Source organism: Typopeltis vanoorti, chromosome 15 (assembly GCF_054136105.1).
Source record: "Typopeltis vanoorti isolate ZY-2024b chromosome 15, IOZ_Tvanoo_1.0, whole genome shotgun sequence".
Classification (NCBI taxonomy): domain Eukaryota; kingdom Metazoa; phylum Arthropoda; class Arachnida; order Uropygi; family Thelyphonidae; genus Typopeltis; species Typopeltis vanoorti.
In genome coordinates this window covers 91,074,152-91,090,674 of record NC_143563.1, presented here as the reverse complement: position 1 = coordinate 91,090,674, position 16,523 = coordinate 91,074,152, and the positions used below count along the sequence as shown (strand labels likewise).

The window sequence follows — 16,523 nt, the reverse complement described above, 5'->3', positions numbered from 1 at the left end:
AATGTAAAACAATTCACATATTTGGGAAGTAAAATGACATATGATTTGGACTGTAAAAAAAGAAATAAAGATCAGGATTGTAAAGGGAAGAACAAATCTGAAAGCCATGGATAATATCTGTAAGAGTAAAGTCAGCCTGCAAATGAAATTAAGAGTATATTAGAAACAAGCATCTTTAGCAGTATACTGTGTGGATCTGAAATGTGAGTAATAAATAAGGAATCAAGAAAAAGAATTTTGGCATTTGACAGAACTTGTTACAAGAATATATTAAGAATAGAATGGGTACAGAAAATCACAAATGAAGAACTTTATCAGAAGATACAACCAAAGGAGAATTTAATGCAGAAGATTATACAACAGAAACTGCAATTATTTGGACACAGCTGTCAAATGAGTGAGGAACGGAAGATAAAGACAAATGTTTGGTATTATGGATGGTGTAAACCGAAAAGGTAGACCATACAGAGAATGAAAAGATGACATAAAGGACTAGTGTGGAATGGGGTTACAGAGACTGTGACACTGGACAAAAGAAAGGTGGAAGAAGATAGTGAAAGAGGCATCGGACACCAATGAGCAGTGTGCCCATGGTTCGTGATGATGAATATTACATCGAATACATGAAACCTCAAAAGTCTGGTCTGGCACAACATAGTATTGATACTAAATACAGTATCCAGTGGGATGAAGCTCATCTTCTCCATAGAAGCAGTTTTAAATATGAAGGCCTTTTACATCAGCCAAACCTGAATCAGAATGATCGTCTCTCTTGCCTCTAAAAGTTTGGAAGATTTTCATTCTATGTAAACATAAAAAAAATAGTTTTAAGATTATTCAATAATATATTAATTTCTACCATGTGGCAACCGTTTTTAAATTGGTAAACTGATTGTTGTACGTACCTTGTATTCCTGCTTCTTTGATTTGCATGTTTGTGCACTGATGATGTTCTATTATATTCAGTATGAAATATCTGTACTTTCATTTCATTAAAGTTAATTACTGTGGTTATTGTGTAATTTGTTGTTTATAGTTATGCCACAGATACCTTTTTTAAAGAATAATGACAAACTGAAAAGGATACGATGAAAGACAGTGTTAAGGCAAACAGTAAAGAAATTGAAATAGTAGATGAGTACGTATACTCGGAAATTTGTTAACGATGAAGAAACAAGGAGTCATGGAAGAAGTGAAAAGAATAGGATGGACAGCTTTTGCAAAATTGAAGAGATTTTTAAACAGCAAAATAAAACCTGAGAACAGGACAAAACTGTTCAACCAGTGTGTATTGTCTGTTATGACATATAGAGCAGAAACCTGACAATCAAAAAGGAAATAATAGATAAAACTCAAAAAAAGCAGAAGAATGGAAAGATATCTGTTAAACATAAGAATAATCAGAGATAAAACCAAAAAAGAAGAAATAAGAGCTAAAACAAAATTTTTAGATACTGGAGAAAACATAATTTGAAAGAAATGGAAATGGGCAGAACACATCACAAGACTCAAGGACAATAGATGGATAAGAGTTTTACTGGAGTGGTGGCCTATATTCTTTTGAACTGAAAGTTTATTTTTCACTTGGTTAGAGTATAATAAAATTAGTTTAATCCTTTATCCAAGTGTGAGCAAACAAAGTTTGCGCCTGAAAGTATCTTCAGGACTGGGGTAAGGTGGTACAACACCAGGGCAACTCGTTGCAAAGGTGGAGTCCTAACTCAGTATCTCCTATAATGCAAAACGCATCTCCTTGCAGATATGTCTAATGTTATGCATTAAGGGAAGGGCCACTACCCAGACTAGTTTCGACCTTTATTGAGGTCTCTTCAGTGGGAGCCAGGCCCAAGTGGAGATACCAGGCAGAAGCATTAGCAGGTCATCTCCACCTATAGGAGTTGCCAAATAGTGTGCCACCCTTTTTTAATAAAGTACTCTGGATTTAGAGAAAGATGTTGAAAGTTTATTTTTCACTTGGTTAGAGTATAATAAAATTAGTTTAATCTTTTATCCAAGTGTGAGCAAACAAAGTTTGTGCCTGAAAGTATCTTCAGGACTGGGGTAAGGGGGTACAACACCAGGGCAACTCGTTGCAAAGGTGGAGCAAGCTCCCAATGAAGAGACCTCAATAAAAGTCGAAACTAGTCTGGGTAGCGGCCCTTCCCTTAATGCATAACATTAGACATATCTGCAAGGAGATGTGCTTTGCATTATAGGAAATACTGAGTTAGGAGTGTTGGTGGCTTGCTCCACCTTTGCAATGAGTTTCCCTGGTGTTGTACCACCTTACCCCAGTCCTGAAGATACTTTCAGGCTTAAACTTTGTTTGCTCACACTTGGATAAAGGATTAAACTAATTTTATTATACTCTTTTGAACTCTTTGGCACCAACAAGCTCAGGATAGAAACAGATGGAATGAATTGGGACAAATCTATAGTCAAAAGTGGCTGTAAAAAGGGTTAATAAAAGAAAAAAAAACTTTTAAGAATATGGTTCGAATGATGATAAATAACAGTGAGAACGATGTACAGTTCCACAGCTGATTTATGGAACCATCTTGTTGTATAACCCTGCTGATTTGTAGATTAAGTGTAAGCTATGCATAGATCTACAGAATAGTGGATTCCATTTATACTATGAAGTTTTATTTTGAGACTTCCCTTGGTATATCTTAAGTCTTTTGAAGGTCAAACTTGGTGATACCTGTAATTTAACTAATTATAAAGTGAATATAGGGCCAAAATGGAAGTTTGTGACTTCTGTTTGGTCTGGAGGCATCTTTTTTGAAAAAAAAAACATATTTTTTGCCTTTTCTAAAGCATAATTTTTATGGAGTACACAGTATGAAACTAAATCATTTATTTCCTTTATTTAGTCATTAATGTTCTTGAATTCCATCTAAGGAACCTTTTATAAGTTTCTTTCATGTGAAGGCGAGTTAGCCAGTTGCATACAGACATGAAAGAGTTTTCCCGATAGAAACTTTGGTTGGCACATACTCTAGGCACGTGCAGGTATGTGCTGAGAATGGGCAAATAGTTATGACCATAGGATATTCACACACACACACACAGTAAGGTGATACTGATAGTCTTAAAAATAGTGGTCTAGAGATTTTATTATAATTATTATTATTCGTGACACCTCCAAGGGGTCCGAAGACTCAAACAAATTTTGTTTGAGGCTTAAATCTGCATCTCTATAAACTACATTTTTCCCTTAATAAATGTGATCAGTCAATGGCATAGGCTGCATCATCAAAGGAGAGAGAGGGAAGAAAGTTGTATAATGTTATATGTGTTTCAAAGATTGCAAATGCAATTCAAAAGATAATTACAATGCTGAAATGAACTTTCACATGTAAAGATAATGATGTCCTTTTGCCACTTTTCAAGGCCTTGATATCACCTCACTTGGACTATTGTGCACAGGTCTGGTTTCTATTGTGATTCTGATACAGTGGAGAGAGTGCAAAGGAGAGTTAAAAAAAAAACTGTATCAAGATTATGGAATTCTGATTATGAAGGCAGATTGAGAATTTGTAGACTGCAGACACTAGCAAAACAGAAAAAGAGGGGTGAAAAACATTCAGAATTTTAAAAACATTTAAAATAAATAATAATAATAAAAAAGAACTTCACAAACACCTAGTGGTTTTTATAAATTCTGATTGGCTTTGAAACATTGGCATATGGAAGGAGTTAGCAGGCAGTGGCAACTGACAAAAAACAAACAAAAAAAATTATATTAATTGGGAAAATAAAACTGCAATACTTTCTCAGCTTTCCAAACGTTAATATCTACTACTGCTACAAGTATCTTGTATTTTTCATTATGAAGTAGGTGACCAAGATATGCAGTTTTACTTCTTTTTCTGGTATCTAAAAGTTCATGTGATTTTCCCATTTGTTCCAGTACTTCTTGATTGGATGTTTTTGGTGTCCATGGGATTTCTAACATTCATCTGTATAACCACATCTCAAAGGATTAGTTTTTTTTATCGATGTTTTTCAAGGTCCAAGTTTCTACACTGTACAGCAGTACAGACCATACATAGCATTTAATTATGTATACTTTAAGCTCTAAATTTAAATTGTGGTTATACAGTGCTGATTTCATCAGGAGAAAACTTTTTCTTGCCATTTCAATTCTAACTTATTTCCATTTCTGGATTGCATTCTTTGTTTAACCAGCATCAGAGATATATAAATCTCATCACTCTTTCTTTCACTACTATTGGTTCAAATCCTTCATGTTTCTTCATTTGGTATGTAATAAGCTAATCCTTTGAGTAGTAAATTAGAGAGAGAGAGAGAGTGTGTACTACACACATCTCCACGCTGCTATCCCTCAAACAGTATTGACACATGGGGAGGGGGTTAGTGTGTCTGGAATGTTCTGATAAACACTTAGAATAAAAATGATTAAACAAAAATATTAACAAAAATAATAAGCAAAAATATTAAAGCAAGTGATATGACCACAAGAAAGAACATACTCGTAACAGAGTTATTAAGGTAACTTGTGCTCTTATATCCTCTCATGTTCTTTCTAGTTGTTATATCAGTTGCTTCAATATCATTTTTGTTCTAAAAGTTAATCAGAACTTTCCAGCCCCCCCCAATATACGTTCATCCAATTTGACTATTGTAAAGCCATGAATTTGTCAGTTTTTGCAAGGAGACACTATACTCTCTTAGCAACCTTCTCAGTTCTTTTCATGTATTTTTTTCAAACAGCTAATTACTGATTTAAAAAAAAAAATGCTGATCATCTATTTTAGTTTGCTAATGCATTAGCTGATTACTATGCAGTATGCTCTCTAAAGATGAAACGATGTATACATATCCCATCCTTTTACTGAATTTATTTTTTTTTTCATAATGAGGGAAAATGACTGGTAATTGGTAAAATAGTTTATTGATTAAAAATGAAGTAGGTGCGAAAGTAAGGTAAAAATACACATTAACTATTTAAATAATAAAAAAGGATGTAAAATCAGCATTATGTTAAATGAAACTAATGATTAAGCTGAAACTCTTTCTTTTCCTTGTCAAATAAAATCACTAGTCACAGACGAGAACTTTTCTAGCTGCATGCATGTGTTTGATCATGACATTCATCCTAATACAATTCTGTACACATTGATCAGATTCTGTTATAAGATACTGATCATTATGTTAGATTACCTCCTAAAATCAGACAAGAATATAATACAATAGAATCCGAAGATTGAAAAAACAGCATTTATAGGCAAATATTACATCAGAAATGAGCAAGTAATAGAACTTTTAATTGTCTAATTATTTAATTGTAGAAAGTTTTTTTTTCACATAGGCACAAGTTAAAGTTGCCAAGAAATTATATTGTTTAATTCTTTATCCAAGTGTAGGCAGTTTTGTGAGTAAAATGTCTTCACGAGTAGGCTACTTGCCTAATATTATCTTAGGCCTCCGGAGAACCAAGGATTCATTGAGGGTGGTGATATGTTACTCAAACCAGCATCATACCCTTTCTTGAACTCATTCACACTGGATGCGCTCATCACTTCAAGAGGCAAACTATTTTACTAACTTGTTGCACTGAGAGAAAAATTTGCTCTTACTCCTTTCTTAAACACAAGCAAACTTAACACTTCCATTTACTAAAATAAAGAGCCAAAAGGCTTCACTTTGGCAATGCAAAATTATATAAATTAAGTGGATATTAAATCCAACATCATTTCAAAGCCTAATACAGAAACTTTAAAAGTTTTGTGCGAAAATTGACCAGAGAGGTTGCGGGAATACACTCGCCGCCATACTATGATTTGCCCTAGCCGAACGTTATAGGAAGCACGCATCAAAGCGCCTGTATATTTGCTTTCTATCGGTCCATTTTGATAAGGTTTCACTGGTCTTACAGCTGTTTCAAACTCATTGGTTTTCATCAGAGAACAGGCAGAAACCTAAAGAAAACAAAAACTCTCAGTACTAAGGAACTCAAAACCTTGGAGAGGTGTATTTTCCGTAAGCGAACTCTTGGTCTTTACTCACCGACTGAGCAGGATGAAAAGACTAGTGAAGAAATAGCTTGTAAGAATTAGCTAACATGTTACCTGTCTCTACATGTCCACTTGAGAATACGATACATTTGTTTCCTTGTGTATTATTATAGTTTGTTTTTTATTACTGATTTTTGTTCACATCAATGTTAAATCTATTAATTCTTTAATTTGGTTTAAAGATTTTGGACTTGTTATTCAGAAGATAGCATCTGCATTGAATAAAGAACTAAGCTTAATACTTAAGTTTAATCAATTTTTTAGTAATGTGTTCCATATAAGTAGCCCTGAAAGATAGTGTACAGTCGTGCTTAACACAGAAATTAACATTAAACTATGTAACTGCTAATTTATACTAATGAATCTGTGCAAGATGCAGATTTGGTAGTTAGAACAATTTTTTTGCTTTCGTCTTGATGCATTATCAGATTTTTCTCTTCACTGTATTATACTCATTTTCACATGATAAGAACTGGATGATTTTTACCTCTTAATCTCCCCATATGACTTGTATCATAAGTCACACTGAAGATTTCACTGTTAACAACATCGACAACCTTGTTGAATTAATCTACTGAAACATATCGACTAGTTTCATTCATCTCTTATGTTGCTAATAAGTGAAATACCAACTATTAAAGAAAAACTTTGAAATAAATCTTTAAATGCATCAAAATTATATATTTCCATTAAATATTAAGTGCACATGAACAGTTAGATAATAAAATACAAATTCTATAATTAGAACAGTCACCAGTTTTGTCCTTGTCAATAATTGTTTAAGAGATAATATATCTTTATACTAATTGCCCAATTGTTGCTGTTATTATGACTGTACTTAAATTATTTTGTGTTCTTATAGTTGTAATTAATACAGTTTTCTTTGTCATGTGTTCAGATTATTATATATAAAATACCTTGGTGATTAGTTTACTTTGTGTCTCTATAGTTCTACATATCATTATTTCTTAGACTTGTCATTTTCAGCTGTAAGCAATCTAGCTAATTCCAGGAAATGCATATCTTCTTTCATCTGTCTGCACTTATTTCCAAAATTACCTTACTCTTCTGTTGATATCTTACAGGGCTATGATATTAAAATATTTTGTTAATCATAATAAAAGATTAAATATATACTGCAGACATTTGAATAAAATTGAACACATTCCACATACATACTCATTAAACATGCTAAATTCTTATGTTTCTTGCTGTTTGTGTGCAGATAGTTAAGTAGCTCTGCAATTGACATTAAATGATTCATACAAATACATAAACTATAATCAGCATAATAGTAAGTACAGGAATTACCAGGTATAATCCATTAAGTTTGCATGTGCCAAGTAACATTTCCCAAGTGCTGCTACTTAATTTTCCTATTTTTTCTGCTAAAAACGAAAGTTTTAAAGATTATTACTGGATTTTAATTATTGCTTCCTATAATATCAGTATCTTAAAACTATAAACATTACTACAGTAAAAATAATGCAATAAATATAGAATTTTACATTCATTGATTGCTGCTTTTCAGTTATGGAATGATTATTTTGGCATGTTTTGGAAAGAACTTTAGTTCAGCATCAGGGCCGGCTCTACCCACAATGCAACACGTGTATTTGAATGAGGCGACAAGTTTTGAGGGGTAGCAAATTTGGCCTAAACTATACGAAAAATAAATTATAAAAAAAGTCATTTACTCCTTCTCTGTTGAAACCAGACTGCAGGATGTCGTTAGTTAATTTCTGCATAATAAAAATTTGTTGTACTATATATTTTTTTAAAAATCATAATTTAAAAGAATGTAGTATTATGTTGCGTTTAATATCTCACTATCAGTATATCAGACGACATGACAATAGCAGAACACCTATCTTGAATTTATTTCAGATTCCATTGTTGGCCGTGAGTTGATTTTGACTTGAGGTTGAATCTCATTTAACCAAAGAGACCAAACGATCATTATGAGATAATTGGTTTAGAGTAGCGCTTCCCAAACTGTGGGCAGTGGCCCCCTTGGGGGCCGTAGGTTTTGTTGAGGGGACCCATGAAATATTGAAAACAAATTCAAAATCTTTTAAGACTCAGTAGATTTTTTTATCTTAAAAGAAACATGCTTAATTTTTATTATTTCTTTTGTTATTTTTTTATATTTTAATGGGAAAAAATCACACATTGGTGCGGGTTCACAAATTTTGCTTCCTGCATATTTTGGCACTTAATGAATATTAGTAAATATATGCTTATCCATATAAGTTTCATTTCAAAGCATAAATCTAAGAATTGCAGTTTCAAATATTTCACCCGATATTGGTGTAGCAGTATTGAAACACATTCATCATATTAAATTGTTATTAAACCTTTTTTATGTTTTTAATTCTTACTTTGTTATTATTACTAATCGTCTTAGGTTTCATGTGCTTGTGTACAATATGCAAATATACAATAACAATATATCTATCTATATAAAAATATGAGATAGCGTGCCACGTCAAATGTGTATGTAAGATGCTAAAAATGTAATATTCGCATTTGATTTGTGCAATATTCGCTGTATATGTTTTGTATTGAATATAAATACAATAAATATTATAATAATATATGTCTATATTAAGATTTTTTTTTGAGGGTGCCGTGAAATATTTTAATTTTTCCGAAGGGGGGCCCTGACATCAAAAAGTTTGGGAAGCACTGGTTTAGAGTAAACCAATTAAAGAAATAGAATCTAAATACAGTTCTGCAGTGATTGTTAATAAGTGTTTTGATACAGTTATTAGGATTTCGCTTTCAAAACAATTTAACATTCCAATATGTCTCATAAAAGAAAAAAAAACTATCAGATGCAGAATATCGCAAATGAAAATCAGAAAAAGAATGCAATGTTCACAAACAATGCGGGACTTTGTATAATCATTCAAAAACTGAAACAGCTAATGCAGTACAAGAGAAAATAAGCGAAAGGACTGAAACCAAAATTTCTGAGCTCATGGCAATTGTCTGTGGAAATACTATTGTGGGTGGTAGATGGCATTGGTGTAGTTGCTGGATTGAGTAGTGGAGATAGAGCTGTAGAGTAGGTGCCCTCCCTCGATGAGTCTTTGGACTCCCTGGAGGTGCCACGTATTAATAATAATAATAATGAAAATGCACATTTTCAGAACAAAATTCCACTGTTCAAGGGTTAATTCTCTCTCTCTCTGTAAAAAAATAAATAATTTATGATTTTTCATTAGCTAATGCTATTTAGAATTTATGATCAGACATGTTGAAGCCTAGCTTAATGTCATGGCTTTTAAGACGTCATTAAGAGTTTTTTTAGGGGGAAGGGGCGGCAAAATATGCTATTGCACTGGGTGACTAAATTCCTAGGGCCGGCCCTGTTCAGCATACTTATTTAAAAAAAAAAAAAGAAAGAAATTTAAAATTATGAAAGCATATAATTATCAAAATAACACATTGAAAGTTTGCCAGAAAAAACAGTAAATAAAAAGCCTCCTTATTAAAGACCCCATTTTATAAAAAAAAAAAAAAAAAAAAAAAAAAAAAAAAACCGTCCCTTAGTATGCATGAACGTTTTTGTTTGTTTCCTTATTATTCCTTTTTTTTTTATCTCCATTTTATTTTCTGTTTATTTTATTTTGGCTTTTTGCTTTTAGTTAACACCCCTCCCTCCCGTAGAATTGGTTCCATTGCTGATTATGATCCACTAAATGAAAATTATGGTTCTTTGGCTTCAGGCAACAGACTGGATCTAAACTCTGCTAATTCTCATTTTTATGGAGGCAAGTGTTTTTAATCTTCATTTAATTTTGACGTGATATTAATTGATAAGGTTTCTTGTAGTTGATAGCTTGCTTAACATTTAAATACATAAAAATACATATATTTTTCTCCTTACTGAAATTTATTCCTTAAGGAATTACGTGAAGTGAATGAAATCATAATTCAGAAGAAACTTAAGGGGAAACGTTTGTTCTTCTTTAGTAATAAAGCAGTAATGTATTTATAGGGAAGTTCAATTTGAAAGTGATTATTTCATTAGTTTTTCATTTGTCTTATTTAAGCTTATAGTTTTCAGGTTTAATTTACATAAACTAAAATTGAGAAAATGTCTCTGAAAAATATAACTATAGCATATGTTATGATGCTTGAGCATATTCATAATAAAAGCGTATTTTTTAATTTTCATAAAATGCAAAGAAAACTTGTGTTACTCAGCAGCATTGATATTAACGCTACACAATTGACAAACACAACGATAGGCAGCATTGAATTTAAAAAAAAAAAATGCACGTGTAATGTTAGCAGGTTATCCCAGTGCATGCTATGGGATCTATCATCTAGAGATTTCAGATCTGGATATGTTTTTCTTGCATTTGAAACCATGAGTGAAGAAAATTTATTTATTGATAATCTGATGACAGACCATCAGTTATTTACAGCAGTTATGGGGAAACTCATTTTTTGAAATTCATTCTCGATATGAGGGGTGTTATGGGATACTCAGGTTGTCCATTAAAATTAAAGTTTAATTACAATTTTCTTTTGAATTGTTCTCTTTTGTTAGATCATGAGTATGATCGGTCAATACTCTTCTGTCTTCTAAAGTAGTCTTGACTTGCTTAATTTTTAAATTTATGAATTAGCATTAATGATATAGGCAGCATGATTTTAAACTTTAGATGCTTAAATTTTAGGTGATTGATTGAATTTCACTGCCTAGTGGAAGACCAGCATCCTGCTAATAGGAAGCCTAATTGGTTTGAAAGTGCCTTGTTTGGTCGTCTCTAGAGCAGCATTCCCAAATTACGTAACCTTAAATATATTGTACTAAATGTATGACAGATTCATGTATTTAAAAAAAAAAAAAATCCTCTGAACATTCCCCATTTTTGCTTCAAATTTCAAAAAAAAAAAATTTTATCTTTCTATTTAAATGAGATAATTATCTTTGCTTACATGTAATAATCACACTATCTCCCTTTCTACTGTTTTAATTTTTAGTGTAGTTTTGCCAGTTGCAAAGTTTGGATTTATACCAAAAATTACTTCAATACATTATTAATAATCATTCATTATCATTAGGAGAACAGTCAGTGAAAAATGAATTGACTGTTTATGCAGAACAAGACACCCTAGTATGATGTTTTAAATAATGGCTTCATGTACAAAAGAGAACTAAATAGAATTTATTAATCCTGTGTATTTTGTGCAGTGTGTGATGAACTTCATCAGGGAGAATATGAAAGAATTGATAACATTTAAATTATGAATCCAAGAAAAAGTCATATAGCATGCATATATGTCTCATTTGCAGCTGTACAGTAGGAGGAAAACACTATTAGGTCAGAGAAGTGGGTATAAATGTAAAATTAATTAAAAATTATAAACAATTAACAGGGATCACTTTCTAAAACTTAGAGATAGGCATACAGTCTGTCTGATTAAGACAGTGGCATAGGGCTACACACAATTAAAAAAAAAATAGACTATCAGATTTGAACCTACTGTAATGTAGCATCTTGGTATGGTTCTAGTTTACTCTAATGTCGATGGCATGAGAAGCAAAGCCTGACCTTCAGATTCCAAAAATCTTGTATAATCTTCATATTCTTGGATTCTGGTCATAATACAGTCTGTTCAAAGTAGCAAAGATAGCAAGAATAGGATGTTTGAAAATACCAGACAAGGATAAATGTGATAACGTGTCTTTGATAGGTGGTAAGAAAGGGGTTAACTTTTTCGGATTATATCTGAAGGATCATTGCTGTTTGAGATGTAGTTGTTTGTATATTCATAATTTAAATGTTATCGATTCTTCCCCTTCTCCCTGAATGAAGCTCATGACATATTGAGTGAAATATGTAAAAGTCATAAATTTTAGTTTTTCTCTTGTATATGTGAAGCTGTTATTTAAAACATTATGCTATGTCTAGTAATATATTCTTTAAAATTGACACGGATGTTTTCAGGATACAACAAAAAATGTAAAGTATGAATGTTTCTTTATCCAGTGAAATGTGTTATTCATAAAAATAATCATTGAACATTGGTAGGCATAAGGAGGTTATTATCCCTCTCTATAAAGCTTGGATATGTGTGCATTAACATTGCTATGCCTGCTTTAGGGTTCTTGAGCATCTGAAAGTAGTAGATTTCAGAAGTGACCGAAATGGTGATATAATGGTCCCTATAAGGACAAACTGAGGGATTGTAGATTAATAAGCTTAGATAAATGTGAAACAAGATATGAAAGAAACATGAATTACTAGAAGGATTGTATGCAGTACATACTAAAGAAATTTTTCAATACATGACTGAATGGGAGAGAACAAGAGAGGGGTTTTGAAACAATTATAGTGAGGAGGTTTTTTGGAGGGAGTGGGGAAAAGTGGTAAACGAGCAGAATGGGTTGTCAGCAGTGGTTGTTGAGTGCTTTGTCGGTGAAAAAGTTTGTGGCGGTATGATAGGCATTGTTTGAATAACGATTAGTGTGGCCCTCTCGTGACTAGTCTTCAGACTATATGGAGATAATCATATAATATGATAAATGTTTTTATGAAGTAAGCTTCATTATTTGACATTCATATGGAAAATTAGATTAAAAAAAAAAAACACTTCAACTTGAACAAGTCAGTACAGCAGTTAAGGACAGTTGGAAAAATAGTCTAATTTATAGTGACCAAGGATTTAGAATAGACAGTTTTTTTTATTCAGAAAGCTCAACCTAATTCTTTAGTCTATAAAAAAAATAAATAAATAAAAAATAAATAAAAAAACGAGAGAAAGGATAATTGCATTCACAGATTACTTCAGTTCTTTTTCAGTGAATTTAGTATGAAGTATAAAGACATCCTGCAAACAGATAAACTATCCCATAGAATATGCACAATTTACATACAAAGTAGCTTTATTGTTATGATATGCCGGCCTGGTTGGCCGAGTGGTTAGCATATCTGCTCTCCAGCCAAAAGGCTGCAGGTTCGAATCCCACCATGGGTGTGGATGTTTGTGATTGTCTGTGAAAATAATAGTGGCGATGATGGCATTGGTGGTGTTGAGGTGGTTTATGGATGAGGTTGAGTGGTGGAGATGGAGAGTTGTAGAGTAGGTGCCCTCCCTCGATGAGTATTAGGACTCCCTGGAGGTGTCAAATAATAATAATAATAGAAAAATATCCAAGGATACTTGAAGGGGGTGCTTCAGGATCTGTTAAAACCATTGATGGCATGGTCTGTTAGACTTCATTTTTCTGTTTTAAGGTTATATAGTTCGTGGAAATGAATTTCTGCAGTAATGTTACCTTTCTAATACATATATGTATATAGTCTCACAAGAACTAAGTACAGTAATCTACCATTTATCCAACCTTTAAAACAGTCATTCTTCAATTAAGTAACCTTGTATTTCAACCCACTTCTTGGTATAGTACTATGCAATAGTACTTTAATTATCCGATCCTTAATACATGATACATTGGTTTACAAGCTGCATCGGCATATGCCAAATAGGCTTTGTATAACTACTTTAGTCAACTATTGACACCTTAGTGTGAGATCTAGTGGGGAGAAAAAAGTCATAAATAGGTAAAACTACATTAGCCATCTAAAGGTTTAATTTCCTATAATCTTATTTTAGGAAAGCATACTGCAGATGTTGAGGAGGAGTGGAAGCTGTTCAGAACAGCTGTCACTGCCTCTGCACTCTCATGCTGTAGCAGAAAGCAGCTCAGCATGTCAATGGGCAGTGAGGAAAGGACACCTTGGTGAAACCAAGAAGTCTAAAAAACTGTCTGGGCAAAAAAAGAATCCTACCTAACATGGCTTAGGGTCAGGTCACCTGAGATGCATTTGCAGTATGCTGAGGCAGTAAAGACAGCAAAGCAGAAGGCTTGGGAATCCTTTGGAGAAAGATAACTCATCCTATGCAAATGCAAACAAAGTATTCTGGCAGACAATCCACTGCCTTCGAGGGAGGAAATCGTGCACAGCAAGGGCAATTAAGGCCTCTGATGGTGCACTTTTAACAACCGAGAAGGATATCCTCCACAGATGGAGGGAATACTTTGAGAGCCTTCTTAACCCGGGTGGCCCAGCAGTTGTGGAAATCCAAAAGGCACAGATCGGGGCAATGACTAGTCTCACAGCAGAAGAGATCCATTTAGTAATAAAAGCGCTAAAATCGGGCAAGGCTGCTGGCGATGATGAAATTCGGCCTGAAATGCTAAAAGCTTTAATCGAGACTGTGTTCTCTGGCAGACTCGAGTGTGTCATGCTGCTTGGATATCGGGGCAAGCACCAAAGCAATGGCAGACAGGCATCATAATACCAGTCTTCAAGAAGGGAGACCAGAAGGATTGCAATAATTATCGTGGTATCTCTCTGCTGAGCCTGCCTGGGAAAGTGCATGTTAGGTGCTTGGAAAGATGGTGCAGGAGCATAGTTGAGTCAAAGTTCTGGGAAGAACAATGTGGCTTTCATCCTGGCAGAAGCACAACTGACCAAATCTTTAAGTCAAGTCTTCGAGAAATCTTGGGAATATGCCAAGAATATCTACACATGTTTTGTGGACTTGAAGAAGGCATATGGCTGGGTTCCTCGGGATAAGCTTTGGCAAGTAGTACAGAAGTATGGAGTGGATGCCCAACTATTACCTGCCATCAAGTCCCTGTATGAATGCCCAGAGTTTTGTGTCAGGGTAAACAGCACAAAGTTTGAACCTTTCACAGTCTCTGTTGGCCTCCACTAAGGGTGTGTTCTGTCACCCCTCCTTTTCATAATATTTATGGACTGGATTGATAGGCACAGCTGATGCAGTGAGTGTGTCAGAATTGGAAGATGTAGCATTGGACGTCTGCTTTTTGTAGATGACCTAGTTCTGCTCAACTCTTCCACAGATTATCTCCAGCGGACCCTGGATATGTTTGTAGCTGTTTGTGTAGACACCGGAATGAAAATCAGTGTGGCCAAAAACTGAAACATTTGTGGTCTCAAGACAACCATCCCAGTGTACTCTACATGTAAGTGGAGTTCCAATGAGTCAGGTGGAGAAGTTTAAATACCTTGGGTCCATATTCACGAATGATGGAAAATGGGACGTAGAGCTAGATACTCTAATTGACTTAGCAAGCTCAATATTGCGGGAGCTTGGTCGTTCGGTAGTATTGAAGCGGGAGTTAAGCCAGAAAGCAAAGCTGGCTGTCTTCAATACATTCTATGTCACCATCCTCACCTATGGTCATGAGAGTTGGGTAATGACCGAAAGAATGCAGACACGAATACAAGCAGCTGAAATGAGGTTCCTTCGAGGGGTTGCCAGGCTGACAAGACTCGACAGAGTCAGAAGCTCTGCAATTCGGGAAACCCTCAATACTCAACCGCGGCTTCTCCGTGTTGAGAGATCACAGTTACGTTGGTACGGGCACCTGGTCAGAATGCCAAGGGAGGCTTCCTCAGCAGGCCATCTTTGCCAAGCCAGAGGGTGGAAGGCCAAGGACTCGCTGGATAGTTATATCCAAAACTTTGGGTGGACACGTTTGGGAACCCTACCAGAACACCTGAGCTTGGTGGCATAGGATCATGACCATTGGAAGTTCCTCTTGCAGCTGTTGCCCCCATAACCCAATTAGGAAAGGTGGGCCTTGAAGATGTATATGTATGTATGTATCTTATTTTAAGTTCTGTTTGTCTGAGAGCCACTGGATCATTATCAAATTAAATATCTTTTCTTTCTGGTATCTAGTATGTAGGGGGTACTCCTGCTGAAAAACTATTAAAGTTGTTTTTCTGGAATGCTATTGTAGGTTATAGATGAGCTATCCAAATCCTTCAGACTTTAAAGCTATCATTTTTGTTGAGAGTGAATAAGCCTTTTTTACATATTTTATTGAATTTATTTGTTCCCAGTTTTGTTCAGATGTAAGGACTTGGATACCTTTCCATTCTGTTCTGTGGCAAGTTTGATGTGAATGGTCAGAAAGGCCTGTTTTTTCTGTATTGAAGGAATTTGGCATGTCATTTGTATCATTCTTTTCATTTTGGGATTGCATGTCTTGTTTTGCCTATAGGGTTGGTTATAAGTGCAATGGATTTGATATAGATGGATGGGCAAGGGGAGGAAAGGGATCCTTTGAAGATCTGTGGCACTGTTGTTGGTTTAAAAGTGGCCATAATGTTGCATTTTGCAGTGTTTTGTCTATTGACAAAACACCGTGTATACTGATTTAGGTTTTGATCTCTCTGTGTGTATGTGCTACCTGAGGATGACCTTGATATAAAGGTCTGCACATCAAATATTATTTTAATCTAAAGTTCTCTAGCACAATAGTCATAATAGTTTGTTTTCATAATTAATTAAAATGAATGCTGATTGCTGTGTAACCCTGTAAGAATTCTGGAGTTTTTGGTTTTATTTTTTATGTGATTCACCTACAAAAGACTATAAACCTATGGGTATATTTAGTACTATAGGCAGAATAAGGAT

At 34.2% G+C, this 16,523-nt stretch overlaps 1 protein-coding gene across 6 annotated transcripts in view; it reads left to right on the top strand.

Moving 5' to 3' along the window:
• Lasp (LIM and SH3 domain protein Lasp) overlaps positions 1-16,523 on the top strand; it is a 287,808-nt gene that overhangs the window by 199,883 nt on the left and 71,402 nt on the right. For 4 of the 6 annotated variants that reach the window (XM_090405599.1, XM_090405596.1, XM_090405595.1 and 1 more), the window contains one exon: positions 9,698-9,823. The exons of 1 other annotated variant lie outside the window; for it this stretch is intronic. In XM_090405599.1, the coding sequence (XP_090261725.1) occupies positions 9,698-9,823 (126 nt within the window). The remainder of the gene's footprint in view (positions 1-9,697; positions 9,824-16,523) is intronic. One more of the 6 variants, XM_090405601.1, reaches the window with a different exon arrangement.